Source organism: Entelurus aequoreus, linkage group LG02, assembly GCF_033978785.1.
Source record: "Entelurus aequoreus isolate RoL-2023_Sb linkage group LG02, RoL_Eaeq_v1.1, whole genome shotgun sequence".
NCBI classification, from domain to species: domain Eukaryota; kingdom Metazoa; phylum Chordata; class Actinopteri; order Syngnathiformes; family Syngnathidae; genus Entelurus; species Entelurus aequoreus.
The window spans coordinates 50,992,830-51,013,938 of NC_084732.1; the positions used below are offsets into that span (position 1 = coordinate 50,992,830).

Consider the following 21,109-nt stretch of genomic DNA (forward strand, 5'->3'; position numbering starts at 1 on the left):
CAGACATACATAGGTACCTACGCTCCCACATACATATACAAATAAATACAGTACATATTTACACACTCAAAGTTCGTACATCCACACGCACATTCATTATACAAACATACTGTATACACATACTGTACATATACATTCACTGTAAAAACATACATATACACATACTGTACATATACACTCACTGTACAAACACACACATACACATACTACACATACATTCACTGTACAAACACACACATACATATACTGTACATATACATTCACAGTACAAACACACATATACACATACTGTACATATAAATTCACTGTTCAAACACATACTGTATACACATACTGTACATATACATTCGCTGTACACACATATACACATACTGTACATATACATTCACTGTACAAGCACACATACACATTCTGTACATATACAAGTACATATGCACACATACACTCATGCACATAATCACGTTTCATCAAACATATATTAACGTTGTTGCCCTAGGGTAAACTGGGTATAACACATGGCACACTGACAAAGCTTAACCTATTGTTACTATAACAATCTACAAGGTTAATGTAGGTTGCTTCTCTTTCTTCCCCTCCATTTTTCTGCATTCTTTCGTATCTCAAGTTATCATTACGTATATGTATTGTTGCATTTGAACAATTGTATTGTTGATAATAAAGGTAAAGTATTGGTATTGTTTATTATCAATAGCACTATTTCTATTGGTTTTCATATTGCTCCATTTTTAGTGTAATAATGCTCATTGTCATTTCTGTATTTGTTTTATTATTTTCGCTAACTGCTTATTTGCTATTACTTTTACCATCATATTTGTACATGTCGTATTTGCTGATGTTGCTCTGTTGTTGTTGTGTTTGCTGTTGTTGTTTTTGTCTCTCTGTCTAATCCCCCTCTTGTCCCCAAAATTCCCCCCTCTGTCTTCCTTTTTCTCTCTTTCTATCCCCTCCTGCTCCGGCCCGGCTGCACCAAATGATAATATAAATACATTTAATAAAGTCAAAATACAAGTAAGGCAACAAGAGAAGTATCCTACACTTCTCTTTTGTAAAGTAAATATGAACAGCCGGTATGGGCATCTACATCTGCTATATGATTTGCCCGAGAAGCTGGGCAGGACATTAAAAAATAAATAACATTTAAAAAAAATTACCGTAATTTCCAGACTATAGAGCGCACCGGGATATAAGCCGCACCTACTAACTTTTAGATGAGCCGCACCGGACTATAAGCTGCAGATATACATTGTGAAGTAAGTTATTTACACAGAAAGATTTTGTAAATGTTTATTTACATACCTTAGTTCTTTCCATACGGTGTCTAATACGGCAGTAAAACGGCTGATCAAACAAAACTGAGGTCATCGTCATGGACCGACTAGCTGCACAAGCTGGCGCTTCAATCAGCTAAACAGACTCAAAAAGTTCACATTGATGTTTGGTGAATTTTACAAAACTGAAAAAATACAAAAAGAATGCCATCATAAGATAATATTAACAAGGATACTCGTAAATGTGTTAGCATATTAGCTAATGCTAACAATGCTAGCTTCATTACATTACGATAGCACATACAAATATGTATTAAACCCTTCTACAGACATCTCACATGGGACAGTCAAGTAAGTAAGAATTGGTTTAGTTCTACTGTAAAAATTAAAAACGCTGCATGAAATGATGAATGAAGAATCCATACGAGTAAAAACGCTATCAGCTAGAAGACGGAACACGACTTCTACTTCCGGTTGAAGGCTCAGTTCAAACAGAAGAGCAATGCGGCAAAGCTGCACATGCAGTGAACGAACTGGTCCTAAATATGGCACCATAGCACAAACAATAACACACCTATTCAGTATAATTTGCTTTGTTTTTTAAAGCTATTCGCTAAAAAAACTCATAAATTAGACGAACCGTTTTATAAGCCGCAGAGTACAAAGCCTAGGAAAAAGTAGTGGCTTATAGTTCGGAAATTACGGTGCTTACAATTGCATGCAAATGTAATTGTAGGAAGTTTCTTAAAAATGGCCTAATTTATTCCATTGTTGATAAAAAGGGGTTTACAAAAGGGTGACAGTGCTTTGAAGATGTTTTGCAAATGGAGGTGGTCACATCAAATGGCATTTGGCTTTGTACGCCTACGCTTCAGCACAGTGGCAGCAGCATTATTTTTGCTCCTGCCTTAGTCTGGGTGCTTCAAAACATGGCTAGAGCAGCGCATGTTCTATGGAGCTGGTGGCTGGCTGAAGTGTGTTGGCAGAGAGGCGACAGGAGAAAGCGGTACTGGGATGGTCAGCTTTGTATGTGTGTGCACTTCGTGTGTGTGGGGCACCCTTTTCAGGGGCTTTGCTGATCACCTCTTTGTGGTCCTCCACCACACTTAACAATGTGTCGATGGTGTTGAGGATGCCCATAGCTGTAACAGCCTTGTCATCTCCTCCTTCCTCATCAGGCCCCGTCTGAATCACCTGGTTGAACGTCATAGCCTGTCAAAGTAAAAGGAGGATTGTGATTGCGCCGTTTAGGAGGCAGTGAGTGATGGCTTTTCAAAGTCCAACAGAGGAACAGCTTTAAAATAAAAAATAAAGCCTTTTATTCCCCAATCACTCAAGTGTTTTTAAAGAGGATGCGTCACATAAAATGCATGTTTTGCACATATTGCATAAAGATTGTTCTCACCAAATGCTGCGTCATCTCCACTGCGATGGGAGTCACCTCTTCACTGTATTCACAGATCATCTTCTGTATGACATTGGTAAGATCATCGTTTTCAGTCTCCCTGACAATATGCAGCAAAGCTTGCATCACTGGCCGAATAAAGGGGGTGATGTATTCTTTGGCTGAGGTAAACGAAAAACACATCCCAGAGGTCAAGAGGACTTTAAATGACTCCTTAATTATACATGAGGCACAGAACCAGAAAATTATGAGCAAATTTTTTTCATCACCTTTCTCCTGGTTGCTGATGAGAACCTGCAGGGCAATGGCAGCCTCCACCTTCACAGGCATCTCATTGTCATTGATTAGACAGATGCGGGTAAGCTCCAAAGCAGTTTGCAGGTTCTGGTCACTTTTGAATTTCACCTCACAGAAATACTGAAGCACCCAGCATGCCTAAAAAAATGTTTGGCATTTAGTTAAAACAAAAATGGGAAAAATTGGCCGAGACCAGATTACAATGTCATTACATTAAAAATGTAGCGAGAGTGGTAATTCAATTTAGATTGAGAATCGTTGTACAATCCATACAATTATCACTTACTCTGGCTCTCATGTAGCCCAGTTCATTACGGAATAAGGGGAAGACGTGATTCTGCAGCATGAACTCCATCTGGTCCTTATAAATTTTTTTCTATGTGAAGAAATAAATCATTGTGTTACGGAAAGCCACAAGCTTCAAAATATGTTTCCTGTCCACTTAGGGTATGCAAATTCCAGGGTTTTTTGGGACCACATTGCTTCACCATTATAACTAAACATTTTCAAAAGTAGTGCCAACTAAAGAACACCTGGTAAAGATATTTTCAGTGCGATTCATCTTTATATATGGGTTAAGAGGTCGATTACCTTGAGCAGGATCTCAGCCAGAGATCCTATCATGTGGAGGCCCCCATCTTTTTTACGGGGGTCAGTGGCAGGATCAGTTAGAATGTGGTAGCAGAAGCCCATTGTCTTTTGAAGCACCTAAACATAATAGGACAGATACAATAATAGCCTTAAAAATGTAACTCAGACTACCAATGGGCTCAATGAGTTTTATTTAACTCTTCGAAGTATTGAACATTCACAGAGATCAACGCAATTGTCAGTAAAGGGCAAATAAACAAACCTCCTTTCTTTTGTTACAGGCAGTAAAGAGGAGCGTTTGGGCAGCTGTCGTAGGAGAAATGAAGTCCTCGAATACATCTGAAGTGGACCGAAGGTACAAATATTTCTGTCCGATTCACTAAATTGATTTAGTTATAATTTTGTGGTATCTTTTGCTTACCGAACTTCATGCGAATGTACTCATAGGGGTCTTCTTGCCAGCGCTCCTCATCACTGTCTGTGTAACACATGAGGGGGAAAACCACATCTTGAATGATGGTCTAATGGAAAGAAGAAAGACAAGAGCAGTCAGTATAGAGAAAGAACATAGGTGGCAAATAAACTAACATTACAGGTATTCATTTTGGCTCATTCTTGGTGCATTTATCAAACATTTTAAAGGTTGGGTTAATTCATCTAGTAGAAATAGATTTATATAGCAATACAATAACATATTACAGGCCGAATGGTTTATATTACAGTGGCAACAAGTATTAATTTGCAACAATAAATTATTGCATTAATGACAGATTCCCCTACAAGTCGGGTACTTTGGGAGCCAGTATTATTAGCTACAAAAGCGGTTTCCTTCTTACCCGCGAGTCAAATTTGTCAACTACTTACAGTCTTCACAATGAACGTCTGAGGGCCTCTATACACTCTGATTGGTTGCTTTTTTAGCACATCATTTGTATTTACCTACTGCAAAAGCACTATTGAGGATCTCAGCAAAAAATATATTTGCAAATATGAAGATTATAAAAATAGGTGGTTTTGAAGCAACATGTACAATAAAAGTGACGAGTGACTAGTTCCAGCTTCAACAACGATCTGGATGAAGTTTCAGTCTCCATTGTTTACTACTACTATACACAGGAAGCTAGTCAGTGAGAGTTGTGGCTCCTTCCTCTCAGAAATACACTGCCTATAGCATTTTGGCAAATAATTGCAAGTCTCCCAATGAACACCCACCAAAGAGCTAAGACAGATTGAAAACGTCACATGGGTAGTGACTTTCGTACTAGCATAATAAAGTCCCGTGACACTGGTTTGGTACCTGAATGTGTGGTTTGAGGTTTTTCCATGTGAGAGCATGAGCAATCCCCTGGTTGACGTAATTGAGTGTTTGCTGGAGGACTCTAGGAGCCACATATTGCTGTTCCTTATACTGACATAAGACTTTAAGCAGCACCTAAAAGCAGACAAAAAAGAAAACTATTACATTTGGACACTGGCATTTAACTGGAAAATTACTGTTTACATCACAGTTCCTAAGCCATACCTGCTGTGCTGGTACTGCATATTCCTTTAGGAAAAGATCAGCAAACTCTGTGTACTCTTTGGTTGTGTTGCCTGGGCTTCCATATCTGCAAGAAGGGTTTAACATTTGAAAGTGACATGCTACAAGACCTTAATGACAGAATACTCTTAATTGGATCTGTACCTCTCAAATAGCCGAGCCAAGATGTGTAGGGCCCACTTCTTACACTTCCACCAGGGAAGTTCGGGTCGCTCCTCTTCATCAACTTGCATTGTCTCCTGAACCGAAAACATCAATCCAGTCCGTGCATTATACAGAATAAAACAGTGAACAAAAGATAATTGTCATTCTTGGTGCAACATATTTGGATCAAATTCTCACCGGGGGGACATCTCTGTCTACTACTGTCTTGATGATCTCCATCCATTCTGTCAAGTTCTGTCTGTTGATGAGTTCTAAGGGGAGGTTATACTGTGCACACAAGAGCAGAAAAGTCTCATATTTTACCTGATTTGTGTTTGTCATAAACACAGAGCACTTTAGAGCTCTCAAAAATATGCTGGTAATAGCAGAAGTAGTAGAGAAAACATACATTTAAAAAATAAGCTCATGTGCAGGTGTTTTAATACCCTAATGGGCAGACATTTCAGTCAGAATGCTATTTGTTATCAAATAGCAAGTTTATATTATCTGAATTCTAACATTAAAAACAAAATGCACTTTTTAGGGCCGTTGCCTATCGTTCGCAATCCTTGTGTGAGACACATCTTTTTATGCATTGTAAATCGTAAATTTAAGTTAGCACTAGGTGGCTAACAATGCTGGTAATGGACAATTGAGCTACTGCATTCCACCTATAAAGTGCTCTGAAAAACATCCTAAAGCCTTTAAGTGTTATATACATGCTGTAAGTATTTTGTAATATAGTAACAGGCAAAATCATAATAGGATGTAACATTTACGTATTTTGGTCATTTCAAGGATTTTGTAGACAAATTGATTTCACTTTCGCTAATTCATTAAAATCAACTACGATACTATGCATTATGGCAGACTTCATGAGAGCCAAAAATTACTACATTGGGACAAATGATAATCCAGAACCGTATAATGTTAAGCATGAAAAATAAGGTTTAGAAGCTAAGTGATAAGCAGATCTTACTAAAGTGAAATACTCTGCATCATGTAGCAGCAATGCTAAAAGTTGAACAAGAAATGCAAACTACAAACATAATAAAACAATCACTTACTGTACAATGTCTGCTCTCACTGGGATGCAGACTGATGGGAAGATTATACATTTAAACTAGGGCTGTCAAAAGTAACGCGTTAACGCATGTGATTAATTTAAAAAAATTATCGCGTTATTATAAATGAATCAAAATTAATCACACCATTTGTAATGACCGCACCTAAACCTGGAAGGCGGCGCCTTATGTTACACAGTGCAAAGATGAGTGATGAGAGGCGGCCAATTTCACTTCAGAACAAACTCAGATGGAACTTTGGATAAAACTTTAAAAAGCATTAAGTCATTAAATAAATTGTGAAAATGAAAGCCTTAAATGTCAAAAAGAAATGAATTACAGATATTAGAGATATAATTTTTTTTTTATAGAATTATAGAACTGCACTTATAATATTAAGTCAATCAAATCTACCGGTAAATGAAAATGAACTCAATAACTTTGCAGTCATCGATACATTGCTGAGTCTGTGTTTCTTTTCTTCTGCTGCAGCTTCCAAACTGTATACAAAAGGTCTAATAAGGTTTAAAAGCATGATAAGCGCTGCCTCCATACAGCAAATTAAGCAGTTCTGGAGGCCCATATTTCGCCATTCTGTAGGCATGTAGTCCTTAACTGACATCATGTCATGTTCATGAGGAAGCTGGGCTTGTTTCATACACAACTCCCCCAGCTGTTTCCGCTTCAACACACATAAGCAAACTGGGCTAACATTAATATGTCTGATGGAGCACCTCAAGTGACCTACAGTGGTCTAGAATGGACGAAGTTGACAATTGTCAACAGACAAATGTTATTTTCTGACACAGTAAATGTCAGCTGCCTGACACTTTATACATAACTGGCTATCTACCGTATTTTTCAGAGTATAAGACGCACCGGCCGAAAATGCATAATAAAGAAGGAAAAAAACATACATAAGTCGCACTGGAGTATAAGTCGCATTTTTGGGGGAAATTTATTTGATAAAACCCAACACCAAGAATAGACATTTGAAAGTCAATTTAAAATAAAGAAGAGTGAACAACAGGCTGAATAAGTGTACGTTATATGACGCATAAATAACCAACCGAGAACGTACCTCGTATGTATAACATATAGAACATGCTATACGTTTACCAAACAATCTGTCACTCCTAATCGCTAGATCCGATGATATCTTATACGTCTAGTCTCTGCATGAGCTAAATATTTGATATTTTACGGTAATGTGTTAATAATTTCACACATAAGTCGCTCCTAAGTATAAGTCGCCCCCCCGGCCAAACTATGAAAAAAACTGCGACTTATAGTCCGAAAAATACGGTACTGTACCCATTTTAAACAATTGAGAGGCTGTAAAATACAATGTATTCAAGATGTTTAATTGGACTGGGATTATTTTTATTGCATCTAAAGGATGCAAATATCATTTTGTCTTTCTTTTTTTAAAGGAAGAGTAAATGCAAATGTAAAGTTATTTGTGTGTTTACTATCCATACCTTGTTTGCTATATTATTAAAAAATACTTTGAAAAGGTGCACTTAATTCTTACTATACTTACGGTCACCAAGTTTTAAGCAAATTAATGACTTGCAGGTAAATGAAACATTTAGAAAATGTGCTAGGATTACATTCTGACAACCAAAATGCGTTTGTATCCAAATATTAGGATATTTTCTTCAGCAAATTTTAAATATACAAGCGAAAAATAACCTGTGGCTCAAGAGTGTGATTAATCTGATCAAAAAAATTAAACACTTGACAGCCCTAATTAAAAGCAAGACTTGTGCTACCCATTTAGATGTGCATCATAATCCTCAGGTAAAAAATGCCGGAAGCAAACAAGCATATTGTCTCGTCTACTTCCCGATGTCTTCCGGTTATGAATTGAATGTCAAAGTTGACCAACTTTTCAGTTTATAACCCCAACCTTGTACTATTGAAGTTAGAGACCATAGCGAATATATTTTAGGACCATTTCACATACATACGGACAAAAAAGTACAAAGACAAAGAAAAATCAGAGGACAATAATTAATTTTAAGTAAATGAAATTATGCTTTATCCTGCTCTTTCACATTGGGAAAACAAAATTGTTAAAGCAACTAATACCCCAGGAGCCTCTCTAATGTAATCTACTGGTAATTGAAAAAATATTGGGACACATACCAGCCATTTTTCAGATTTGCCATAGAATAGTTTTTTTGTAAAAAGGTGCAGAGTGCTTCATATCAAGTGTTTTTATGTAACAACAACCAGAATGTCAGCAATGGTAGAGGAAAGCACAACTGACATATTGTCTGTGAAAGGGACGGTTAGCATGAAGCTAAATGGTTAACCTTTGCAATCTTTTGCTGGCTGTCAGAATTGAGCAAACGGATAAAAACATCTGAAGTACTATACTAGTGTATCTGCACAAAGTTGTAAAAAAACAAAGTGCAGAGCGATTGGGGTCTTGGGGCACTAGGAGGTTAAACCCTTTACTACTGTTACCTAGGTGGCCCTTGACAAAGGCCTAGTACCTGACTGCCCCCCAGCCAGGGATACGGTGAAGACCTTAACGGCGGAGCAGGCGGAAGATTGTAGATGTAAGAACCACCACAATGGCTGCGATGGCGGAAGAGGGCACCCCCACATTCATGTTGGCCCAGTTATGGGGAAATAACGACCCAAGACCTCAACGGTGGAACAGGCGGAGGATGATTGATAACCCTATGGAGCGTCACAACGGCTGGGATGGCGGAAGAAGGCTGCAGCAGAAAAGGGTCCCCAGTCGTCTTGGACTCCATGCCACTGGACCCTGACCCGGATCTGTCAAGGATCGTGTGGTGACTGTCTGTGCACCAGTCTCCCCACGTTAAACAAAGTCACGCACAGGCATCCTCAATAAAGGGATACCCCCCTACCAGGAGGATCGTCATACTCGCTTCGAGTGACCGCCGATGATGATTTGGTTACATGTCTCTTCGCAAGTTTTACTGCAGTAAGGCACTTTTGGTAGCCATCCACAAGCTTCTGGTTGAATTTTTGACCACTCCTCTTGACAAAATTGGTTTCGCTAAATTTGTTGTTTTTCTAACATGGACTTGTTTCTCCAGCATTGTCCACATGTTCTCAATGGGGTTTAAGTCAGGACTTTGGGAAGGCCATTCTTAAACCTTAATTCTAGCCTGATATTGCTGGGTATTGTGGCCAAACAGCTTCATCTGACCACAGAACTTTCCTCTGGAAGGTACTATCTTTGTCCATGTGATCGCTTCTGGAGCAAGGGCTTCCTTCTTGCATAGTAGCCTCTCAGTCCATGGCGATGCAAAACACGCTAAACTGTGGACACTGACACCTGTGTTCCAGCAGATTCCAATTCATTGCAGACCTGCTTTTTGGTGGTTCTTGGTTGACTCTTTAATCATTCTGACCAATTTTCTCTCAGCAGCAGGTGGTAGCTTGCGTTTTCTTTCAGATCGTGGCAGTAACAAAACTGTGCCATGCACTTTATACTTACAAACAATTGTCTGCACAGTTGCTCTTGGGACATTAAGCTGCTTTAAAATAGCTCCAAGTGACTTTCCTGACTTGTTCAAGTCAATGATTAGTTTTTTCAGATCTGTGCTGAGTTCCTTTGACTTTCCCCATTGTCGCGTTTGTAACTGAGTCTAATGACTGCATCACATGAGCCCTATTAAAATGGGCTCAGAAGTCGTCAATCATAATCACTCACATGAAGTTAAGAGGCCATGCCATGAAGCTAATTTGATTTTATTGTAACTTTTCTACATCACCAAAATTGATAATGTACGTTGCTGTAAGTATACATTTGACCCAGCAGATTTGGTCACATTTTCAGTAGACCCATAATAAATTCATAAAAATGTGGGTCATGACTGAATAATAAGATAGCTGATACAAGCGGCCGAAATGAGTTTCCTCAGAAGGGTGGCTGGCATCTCCCTTAGAGATAGGGTGAGAAGTTCAGTCACCCGAGAGAGACTCGGAGTAAAGCCGTGGCTTGGAAAGGAGCCAGCTTAGGTGGTTCGGGCATCTCGTACGGATGCCTCACGAGCATCTGGGAGGAGACCCCCGGGGCAGGCCAAGGACCATATAGGGGGGGGGGGGTGTTCATCTCCCCAGGAGGAAGTTGCTAATGTTGCTCTGGAGAGGGAAGTCTAGGGGTCTCTGCTGGAGCTGTTGTCCCCGCGACTCGATTCCGGATAAGCGGTTGAAGATGGATGGAAGTTTTCAGTACTTAACTTGTCAATAAAGCGCAAATATTAGGCTAAATATATCAATTCATACTGTAAAAACAGCTAATCTTAATGTTTTAAGATTGCGTGGTTTGGTTTTAAAGTCAGTTTTTCCCATGCATACAAACAGTCAGTGCCTGAAAGGTGATTTGCAGAGAATGAAGAAGCGCGTGTCCGGCGGGGAAGCGAAGACTCATGGAGACGAAAGAGATTTCATGGGGAGGTAAACCTGTTGGAATTGTGCCGTTGTTTGTTATCATAAAATTAATAAAAGTTCGCACTTACAAAGACAATATCACTAACATTTAGTTAATATTCACGTCACAAAATGTAAATTGAAAATTGTTGGCGCTTTTTGAATGGTTATTCATCAAGACTTTATGGGCAGAATAGTGGAGCTCCCTTTGGCTTTGCTGTAAGCAAACTTTTATTTCCTTTTATTTATGTTTATTTCATATTTAGAATGCATTAAAAAATGTAAAAATCCATCCATCGACATGTCTTTGATAATGATTGTGAACGATAGGCAAAATTCCAGTGCAGTTCCCCTTTAAGTTGATCTTTGTTTCGTTGTTCAAGCGTCTGTGGCGTTTCAGCATCTTTTGACACTGACTTTTCCCAGATTTTTCACTTTTACATGATCATTTCATCCATTTTCTACCGCTTGTCCCTTTTGGGGTCACTGGAGCCTATCACAGCTGCATTCGGGCGGAAGGCGGGGTACACCCTGGACAAGTCGCCACCTCATCCCAGGGCCAACACAGATATTCACCACAATGTTTACAAACGCTTCCCTCCTCGATGGCTCCACATTTGGGTTTTAAAAACTTACGTTTCCATATACAAGCTTCAACTATGCATTAAATTGATCGTTCTGGAGCCACAAATCGTTGCTTTGCTGTGGGCTTTCGTTACGTTTTCTCCGCTGCTTTGCTAAACTTTAACACACGCTGCATGCACAGCAGTGCTAGTGATGCGCTATAGATTGTGACCGAGCAGCAGACGTAGCCTACTTTGGTTCCGTTTTGTAATTATGTTGTAGCGTCCTCATCAATCTAAACATTTAAAAGCAAGACCGAAGTTTATGCATGTTTTTAATAAAAGTAACGGTAATAACATTTTTAAGACCTTTCAAAATCGTATTTAGCATCTTTTATGAGATTTTTGGAGAATGTTAGACATTTCCATCCATCCATTTTCTACCGCTTATCCCTTATGGGGTCGCGGGGGGTGCTGGAGCCTATCTCAGCTACAATCGTTTTAGGCCTAAATTCAAATTGTTGGATATAAGACTTTTAAGACCCCACGGATACCTTGCATAATCTAATACCAACTCAGAAGTGATGCAGCAGCTCACCGGCTCAGTATGTCAATAGCCACAGTTGTTAGTTACCGCTCTGTCATCAAGGCGCCACAAAAAGTAGTTTCTCAACTTGATTCTTATAAACCAATGTTGGCATTACTTGGTTAATATTCAGGTCACAACATGTAACTAGAGTATCGTTGGCGGTTTTTGGATGTTATTAGAGGGCTTTATAAGCGAATAGATCGACTCACCCTTAGCTACACTGTTAGCCACATTTTGCAATTTAGAATAAACAAAAAAAGAGAAAAACATGTGTGCTTGTCTCACATAGGGATTATGAATATTAGGCTAAATGCCCAAAAATGCAGTTCCCCTTTAATGAAGTATCCCAAATATAACAAGGTTTGCGGTATTACCTGGAATAGAGCATAGAGGATTTTGAAGATCTGTTTCTGTATGAGAACAGAGTCAGTAGAGTGGTCGGGGAGAAGCTGAATGAAACGGTCTTTCAACATAGGCATAAAAATGTGCATGGCGGCCACCAAAGGCTGACGCTCTTCTGGCTTCTTGTATCTGTTACATACAGAGGAGAGGTAAGCATTAGGGTGGCGGTATTACTGGAGGACACATTATTCATGAAATCCTTGACTTACTCATAGTTTTTGACTAGCTGGTAAAGGCAGAGCAAGATGCCCAGCCATCCTCCACTGTTGTCGGACTGCAAGTAAAAGCCGATCTTGTCCACGATGGTTGTCCACTTGGCGGGGTAGTCATGCTTGATCATGTGGTGGATACACGTTGTCAACTGGACCCTGTCAGATCCAAAAACAGATGTCAAAATAATGGTGAGTGTTCAGAGGCTGACAAATTTAATTAGGTTCGATGTCAGAACAAGGGTCAAAGTGTTTCTTCCGGGGCACACAATATTTTAGGCGGCTGAAAGTTACTGACCAATGACGGCAATTATGATGCTGATTGATAATTCGGATAATGAAAAATCTACCACCAAAATGAGCCGAAAATACATAAAAGGCTTATCTCCGTGCTTGTTGTCGGTCTCGGTTGTGGTTTGTGCTGCCGCCTGCATGCACAGCATGTGTACAGAGTAAAGAATCATTTAAAAAAAATTTTTTTTTTGAGAATAGCATCATAATTATTGTTGTGTTTTTTTTTAGCATGTCAGAAGACATTTCATTCGTAGTTTGTATTCTCTAGTAATTAAACAGTGAAGGTTAAAGACGAGCTTCAACACAATAACATCGGATGTTACCTTAAAATAAACTTAAGTAAAGCTGAGACGTAGCGTTAACAGCTGCGACCGCATCAAACGTAAAACCACAAAGGACTGATGAGAAAGCGTTTGATAAGAGGCACTAGTATGAAAGAAAAGACCGTAGGGCAAAATAACTTGAAGACAAAACTAAGTAATTGTTTAAATCCAAGATTCATCTGGAGGCAAAGGTAACTGGTATTTCACTTATGATTTTTTTAGTGGAGAAAAATGCAACTTATCATTTGAACACTAAATTATTTATGTTCTACAAATAAATGTTGCAATTATAAACGGCGGGGATTTATTGCACTAGTACTTTATTACTGTCAGGGAATATTATTGTATTTTTGTCAAGCAACAACAAACTACTTGTTTTGCTGTAAACAGCAATGTAGAATCTTATTAGCTTAGTTCTATTGGCATCATTTATATACAGTATGTTGTGTTAGACAGATTTTTTTTTTTTCATTTTATGAAATCATAATCATAACTTTTGAGTTGCTTATTTATCAACGAACTGTAATGAGATGGCGACTTGTCCAGGGTGTACCCCGCCTTCCGCCCGAATGCAGGTGAGATAGGCTCCAGCACCCACCGCGACCCCAGAAGGGACAAGCGGTAGAAAATGGATAGATGGATTTATCAACGAAATAATGGAAAAGTCTGAATATCAATCAATCATCCTTGCAATGATTCTAATTGTTTGCATGGGTCAGAATTATAGCGTATTTGTACTCAAATTATAGTTAAGAAAATAAATATCAGTAGATTTATATATTTTGTTAAGAGTATGTTAGGGTTGTATGGTATACTGGTACTAATGAAGTACCACGGTACTAATAAATGATAGACTGTTCTATATTTCATTTTAAAAATACTGGTACTTTTTTTCCATCTGCAAGCTGCCGTGCGGAAATGAAGTATAGAGCCGAGGTGCATGATGTTGAGTGTGTCAGCACGCAAACAGCTGCACATACAAGCAAAAACAGTGTGGAGAGAAAGAATGGCTAAAACAAAAAGGTGGCATTAAAGTATTACAATCTTCGCTTCAAACTTAAACATTTAAATAACCATCCAGCATGGCAGACAGCACCGAAAGATTTTTACAAACAATGCACCCCCGAAACTTAAATCTAAAGTGTGTAAATGTTTGGATTTTTTAAAAGAATGGTCAGTTGGATAAAAGTATGGCCATACACTCAAGTGTGTGTGTCTGTATATTAGGGTTGGGTGATATATCGAGCTACATTTGATATCTTGCTGGGCCACCAAATCCTCAGTATGTACCTGAGACAGTTGTTTATAAACACCTGTAGTTTATGGATGATTGATTTGGTGGTTTTCCAGGTTTCACAGCCATAAAGGAGGACAGATTTTACATTTGTATTGAAGATTCTGATTTTGGTGTTTCTGGAGAGCTGGGAAGAGAGCCATACAGGTCGGAGAGTTCCAAAGGCATGTCTTGCTTCGCTGATGCGCAGCCCGACATCTTTATCAGCTCCTCCATCTGTGCTGATGTTGCTTCCCAGGTAGACAAACTCGACCACATCTTCCAGGGGGTGCTCCTTGATTGTGATAGGTTGATGGGATTTGCTGTTGAGCCTCATGACCTTGGTCTTCCCAGTGTTTATCCTGAGGCCTGTTTACTGTGTTCATGCAATCTGGTGGTCTTGCGTTGAATGTGTGTGTGTGTTCCTGAGATCAGAGCAAGGTCGTCAGCAAAATCAAGGTCTTCTAGTTGTTCAAAAGGGTTCCACTGTAATCCTGTCCTCTGGCCATCCACTGAAATTTTCATTGTCCAGTCGATGGAGAGAAGAGGAGGGGTGACAGTAGACAGCCTTGCCGTACTCCTGTTTGTGTGATATATCGATATATTTTTAAACACGATATGAATAAAGAACATATCGTTATATTGATATAATTTGACGTTAAAATGACCAAATACCGCTTATTTGTTGTGTTCCTTGATTCTCCCCCGCTTCCCACTACCTGTCAACACTGTATAGGCTACTAAACCCCTCCCCTTCCTCCTTCCAAGACGTGCTTGCACGTATAAGAACATCCATGATTGGTTGGTTGTTTACTATGATGAGTCACAATTGGTTGGTTGTTTACTATGATGAGTCACGATTGGTTGAGATTAGGGCAAAACATTAGGGGCAGGCCAATCAGAGGCAAGACAAGGCGAGTCATCGAACCACGAAGGGAAATCACAACAGACATCCCAAATGACGACGCAAGAGTCGGAAAAGAGAATGGGGAATTTTCAAGCAGGCGATTTAAATATTTAAAAAACTAGTGGAAGATGGCAGAGGGATTCTCTTCTTTAGAAATGCTGCCAAAAATGTATGCCAAAGTGAGGAAGATCATAGCCTCACAATTAAGTAGTCACTTACTTGATGCTGACCAGAACCGTACGTGTGCGACAGTCCATTACATCGTCGACTGGGAATTAAAAAGAGCCTGCCTGCAAATTTATTTTTTATCAGAGTTTGATACATTTTGTATTATTTGCACAGCTAAGTTATTTATTTTACATAGAAATAACATTTTATATTTTATTTATGTTGTGTAATTCTGTGCTACTTAAACAGTTACTTTTCTGCCTGCGAGAGGCAATGATGAGAGATATAGCAGATTAGTCTCGCTTAACAAGTGGCTGGCTATCTTCTGTAGACAACAGGGACTAACGTTCATTGATAACTGGCCCTCTTTCTGGGGCAAACCAGGCTTCCTGTGATGAGACGGCCTTCACCCTAACCAGGAAGGCGCCATCATCCTGTATAGGAACATAGACTACTCTGAGTCACACTTGACTAACTACACTAGAGCAAGCCCGGTCACAGGCAATTACAGCTTCTGCTAGTCCGGGTGAGGAAGTCAGTTAAGCTAGAACTAGCCAGCGCCAGGCTGGATAATCCCTGTACGCATAGCAATTCTCTTAGAAGAATACACAACTCACATAATGTTTTTTCAGTTGTGACTGTGTCAGAGGTGGACATGCATTCTACTGAGGTGGCAAATTATGATGCGTTCAGTTTATCGCAGCACCAAGCAAACAATCTGAAAATTCCTGTCATATCAATTCCTAGATATGGTCGACACTATTTAAAGTGCACTACGCATAATAAACGCAACATTATTAATATTGCTACTACGGATCATTTCAATAAAAACTTGTCAAAACAGCCCAATACCTATAATATAGGCTTTTTAAACATAAGATCATTGTCTCCCAAAACGTTATTAGTTAATGAGGTCATTAGAGACAACAATTTTAACATCATTGGTCTTAGCGAAACCTGGCTCAAACCAGACGATTTTTTTGCGCTAAATGAGGCATCTCCTCCTAACTATACGAATGCACATATTGCCCGTCCTCTTAAAAGGGGTGGGGGGTCGCACTAATATATAATAAAAACTTTAACCTTACCCCTAACCTAAATAATAAATATAAATCGTTTGAGGTGCTTACTATGAGGTCTGTCACACCGCTACCTCTCGACCTGGCTGTTATCTACCGCCCCACTGGGCCCTATTCGGACTTTATCAGTGAATTCTCTGAGTTCGTTGCTGATGTAGTGACGCACGCCGACAATATAATCATAATGGGGGACTTTAATATCCATATGAATACCACATCGGACCCTCAGTGTGTGGCGCTCCAGACCATAATTGATAACTTTGGTCTTACACAAATAATAAATTAACGCATGCATCGCAACGGTAATACGATAGATCTAGTGCTTATCGGGGGTGTCACCACCTCCAAAGTTATGATACTCCCATATACTAAAGTAATGTCCGATCATTACCTTATAAAATTCGAACTTCTGACTCATTGTTAACAAGCTAATAATAATAATAACTGCTATAGCAGTCGCAACATTAATGCTGCCACAACGATGACTCTTGCTGACGTACTGCCTTCGGTAATGGCACCATTCCCAAATTATGTCGGCTCTATTGATAACCTCACTAACAACTTTGACGATCCCCTGCGCGAAACCATTGATAGTATAGCACCGCTGAAGCAAAAAAGGGCCCCTAAAAAGGCGCACCCCATGGTTTACAGAAGAAACTAAAGCTCATAAATTATCATGTAGAAAGCTGGAACGCAAATGGCGCGCGACTAAACTTGAGGTTTCCATCAAGCATGGAATGATAGTTTAATAACTTATGAACGCATGCTTACCTTAGCTAAAGCTAAATATTACTCAAATCTCATCCGCCTCAACAAAAATGATCCTAAATTTTTGTTTAGTACAGTAGCATCGCTAACCCAACAAGGGACTCCTCCCAGTAGCTCCACCCACTCGGCAGATGACTTTATGAACTTCTTTAATAAGAAAATTGAACTCATTAGAAAGGAGATTAAAGACAACGCATCCCAGCTACAACTGGGTTATATTAACACAGATACGACTGTATATACGACGGATACCGCCCTCCAAAATAGTCTATTTTTGATTAAATAACATTAGAGGAATTATTACGGTTTGTAAGTGGGATAAAATATATTGTGTGACATCATGCACAAAAGTGCACTTTATTTGTTTTAAAATATTGTAGTGGCGTTCTGTACAAAAAGTGCACTTTAATTTAGTGTTGTTTTGATATGTCATCTTAGTGACATCAAGCACAAAAGTGCACTAATAGCTTGTTTTAAAATGTCTCTGACAATCTTGCACTTTCTGTTTTGGAAATGACATGAAAGTTTGTGCCACTGCTTAATAACTGTTTAACAAATACAGTTTTGGTAAATTGACTTAGTTGTGGTTTCCTTCTCTGCATGAAAGTTTAAAATGAGCATATATTAATGCAGTATGAACAAGAATGTTTTTATGTGGGCTCTGTATCGAGGATGTCGTTGTGGCTTGTGCAGCCCTTTGAGACACTTGTGATTTAGGGCTATATAAACATTGATTGATTGATTTTAATGTAGACACATAATCATCATACTGCTGTGATTATATGCATCAAGTGTTCATTCAAGGCTAAGGAAAAATAGAGATATATATCGTGTATCGTGACATGGCCAAAAAATATCGATATTAATAAAAGGCCATATCGCCCAGCCCTATATATACACATACATGCACAATTAAAATACAGCATACCAAAGGACTGCGGCGGGTGTTGACGCAATGTGATTTCTGCCCAGTGCTCTGAATGTCAAAGTGAAGAAACTGAATGAAGCACGTGTGAAAGGCTGGAGTAACTATCAAAGGCGGCATCAAAAGACGGCATGGCGGGTAGAACGGCCGTGCCAGGTAGAACGGCCATTACAGCAACTTCAGGGTTCCAGGTTCGATCCCCATCTCTGGCCATCCAAGTCACTGCTAGTGTCCTTGGGCAAGACATTTAACCCTTGCTCCCAGTGCCGCTCACACTGGTGAATGAATGATAGGTGGTGGTCAGAGGGGGCGTAGGCGCAATAGGCAGCCCCGCTTTACCACCACCCAAGTGTGAATGTGGAGTGAATGAATACGGTTCTCACTTCTCTGTGAGGGCTTTGAATATCTAGTCGATAGAAGAGCACTATATAAATCTAATCCATTTTTATTATTATTAAAGATATTACATCGTATGGTGGTATTGTCTCAAATACATTCTAGAATAAACCTGTATAACTCGTAATATCAGTATACCGCCCAGCCCTAAGAATGCATTAAAAACAAGACATGTGCTCTTGTTTTACATAGGGATTGTGAATGATAGGCACAACTGCACAAAAAGTGCAGTTCCCCTATAATTTGAGTGGAAGAATGCGGTGCATCCTAAATCTGCAGTTGCGCAATTTTTTTCACTTAAACACATGGGAGAGGTGTGCGTGATCCCCTGATGCCCACAGGTGGGTGGATGGGACCGCGGCGGGTGTTGACGCAATATGATTTCTGCCCAGTGCTCTCAATGCCAAGGTGCAGAAATTGAATTAAGCGCAAATAAACGGCTGGCCTAAATACCACAGGCAGCATCAAAAGATATTATACATCGGTATGGCGGTATTGTCTCAAATACAAACCCCTTTCTAAAATATACTTGTATAACTCATGATATCAGTATACTGCCCAGCCCTAAAAATGCATAAAACAAAAGAGATATGTTCTCTTGTTTTACATAGGGATTGTGAATGATAGGCACAATTCCACAAAAAGTGCAGTTCCCCTATAAGTTGAGTGGAAAAATGCGGCACAGCCAAAATCTTAAACACATGGGAGACGTGTGTGTGGTCACCTAATGCGCTCAGGTGAGTGGATGATGGCCTCCACTATAGAATCTCGAATAAACAGCCGGTCTTCATCTGGGATTTTATTGGCAGGTGTTTCTGTGGAAGAAGCCTCTCCATCGCACCAGTGCTGGGTTACCATGTTTTTAAGGTAAATCACACCTTAATTAAAAACAGGGAAAAAACAAGTTAGGAGGCAGAGCAACAATCGGCTACAGTCAAACCCTATGTATAAACATTTGAGTACTGAAACAAACATATTGATGTACTCTAAATGTGATTAAATAACTAATTATTTAGATATACCAAAAACGTGTTAATTGGATATTGATTATGTAGATAGATAGTACTTTATTGACTCCTTCAAGAGAGTTCCCTCAGGAAAAAATGTGTGTAAACCGGGGAAATGGATTGTGTCAGAGGAGATACCAGCCTGAATTTTAGTCGGAATCGGATCAGAAAGAAAATCAGTGGTATCACACATCACCAGTAATTTGATTTAATCTTATTATAGAGTGGTTACCTTATTTCTCTCACTTGTATGTAGGGCTGCAGCAACCGATTATTTTAGTAATCGAGTAATCTATTGATTAAATTCTTTGATTAGTCGACAAATTGATTTTAACACTTTCTAGCCTCTATGCGACTTTGGGAAAATGTTTAAAATTAAAATATTTTTCTAATGCCCTTTATTATTGTGTCCTATAAATGCACATAACATTTAAACTGCACTTGTACAACAGGTGCATCACTAGATATTACTTACATGATAAATAAAAATAAGAAAAACCGTGCTGCCAGATGAACATGAACCAAGTAAAAGATAATAAAAGAACTAAACTAAACAAACACTAATAAAGTATGATAAATTTAGTGACAATGTAGTCAACCATTTAATATACACACATTCAATAGGGTATTAATTGGAGGGTGTTTTATTAAGAACTTGTTAGCACTAACATTCAAACTGTAGATGCTAACATGTCCTCAACTGTGTTTAAATAAAACATTTGTTATGCATGACACGCATCAGACGGCGTTAGCTGCGAACAGACTTACCCATTTCGGCTTGTTTGCTGCACTTATATATACAAGGATGATTTCTGGTAAAGTTGTATAATTGATGGGAGTACTGTTGTAAAAGGACAGTTCTCTTTGACACGGCAAACATTTCACCACAATTTTTGTCTTTTTCAGTTTTAAATGATCGCAAAACCTCATGTTCTCTGTGCCCTTCTCTCTTCCACTGTCATTGTTTCTATGAGCCATTTCTCTCTATACCTCCCCCCCACATACACAGGTCACACACCGTAAGGCTGAATTTTTTATAGTAAAGTTAATTCATGTTTTGGTAGGTAAGTGTTTGACTGTGGAACCAATTATTGTAGTTAAACTTTTTAGGTATGATTATTTTCCTTTCTGAACAAATTAGGTTGATGACTGAGAGCTTCACATTAATCACTTTACTTACCTTAAAACAAACCCAAAAATACAATGTCACCTGAAATGCCTCATCTGTTTTATCTTCTGTCTTAACTTTACTACACAGCAAACCCAATGGACCATGACAATAATAAACAATTTTAAAAAACAGCATAGCAATAAATATACCAATTGACACTCACCCGCTTGCCTGACAGGCAAATCCAGCTGATCAGTCATTGTGACGCGCAACAGAGTGGATAAAAAGTTTACCTGGGTGTGACACTGCAAATCAGAAATGTAAACGTTAGGCACAGCAGAACTTT

The 21,109-nt window shown here is 39.1% G+C and overlaps 2 protein-coding genes across 2 annotated transcripts in view; both read right to left on the minus strand.

The window, feature by feature from the left end:
• LOC133635554 (uncharacterized) overlaps window positions 1-21,109 on the minus strand; it is a 318,673-nt gene that overhangs the window by 137,797 nt on the left and 159,767 nt on the right. The window lies entirely within an intron of this gene.
• Window positions 1-21,109, minus strand: part of ipo7 (importin 7) — a 42,489-nt gene that overhangs the window by 17,788 nt on the left and 3,592 nt on the right. Inside the window, 15 exon segments of the mRNA XM_062028669.1 lie at window positions 2,373-2,501; window positions 2,695-2,855; window positions 2,964-3,129; window positions 3,278-3,367; window positions 3,583-3,699; window positions 3,845-3,921; window positions 4,004-4,103; window positions 4,880-5,014; window positions 5,105-5,189; window positions 5,267-5,361; window positions 5,465-5,554; window positions 12,276-12,432; window positions 12,513-12,671; window positions 19,370-19,523; window positions 20,987-21,068. Coding sequence (XP_061884653.1) covers window positions 2,373-2,501; window positions 2,695-2,855; window positions 2,964-3,129; window positions 3,278-3,367; window positions 3,583-3,699; window positions 3,845-3,921; window positions 4,004-4,103; window positions 4,880-5,014; window positions 5,105-5,189; window positions 5,267-5,361; window positions 5,465-5,554; window positions 12,276-12,432; window positions 12,513-12,671; window positions 19,370-19,523; window positions 20,987-21,068 — 1,797 coding nt within the window.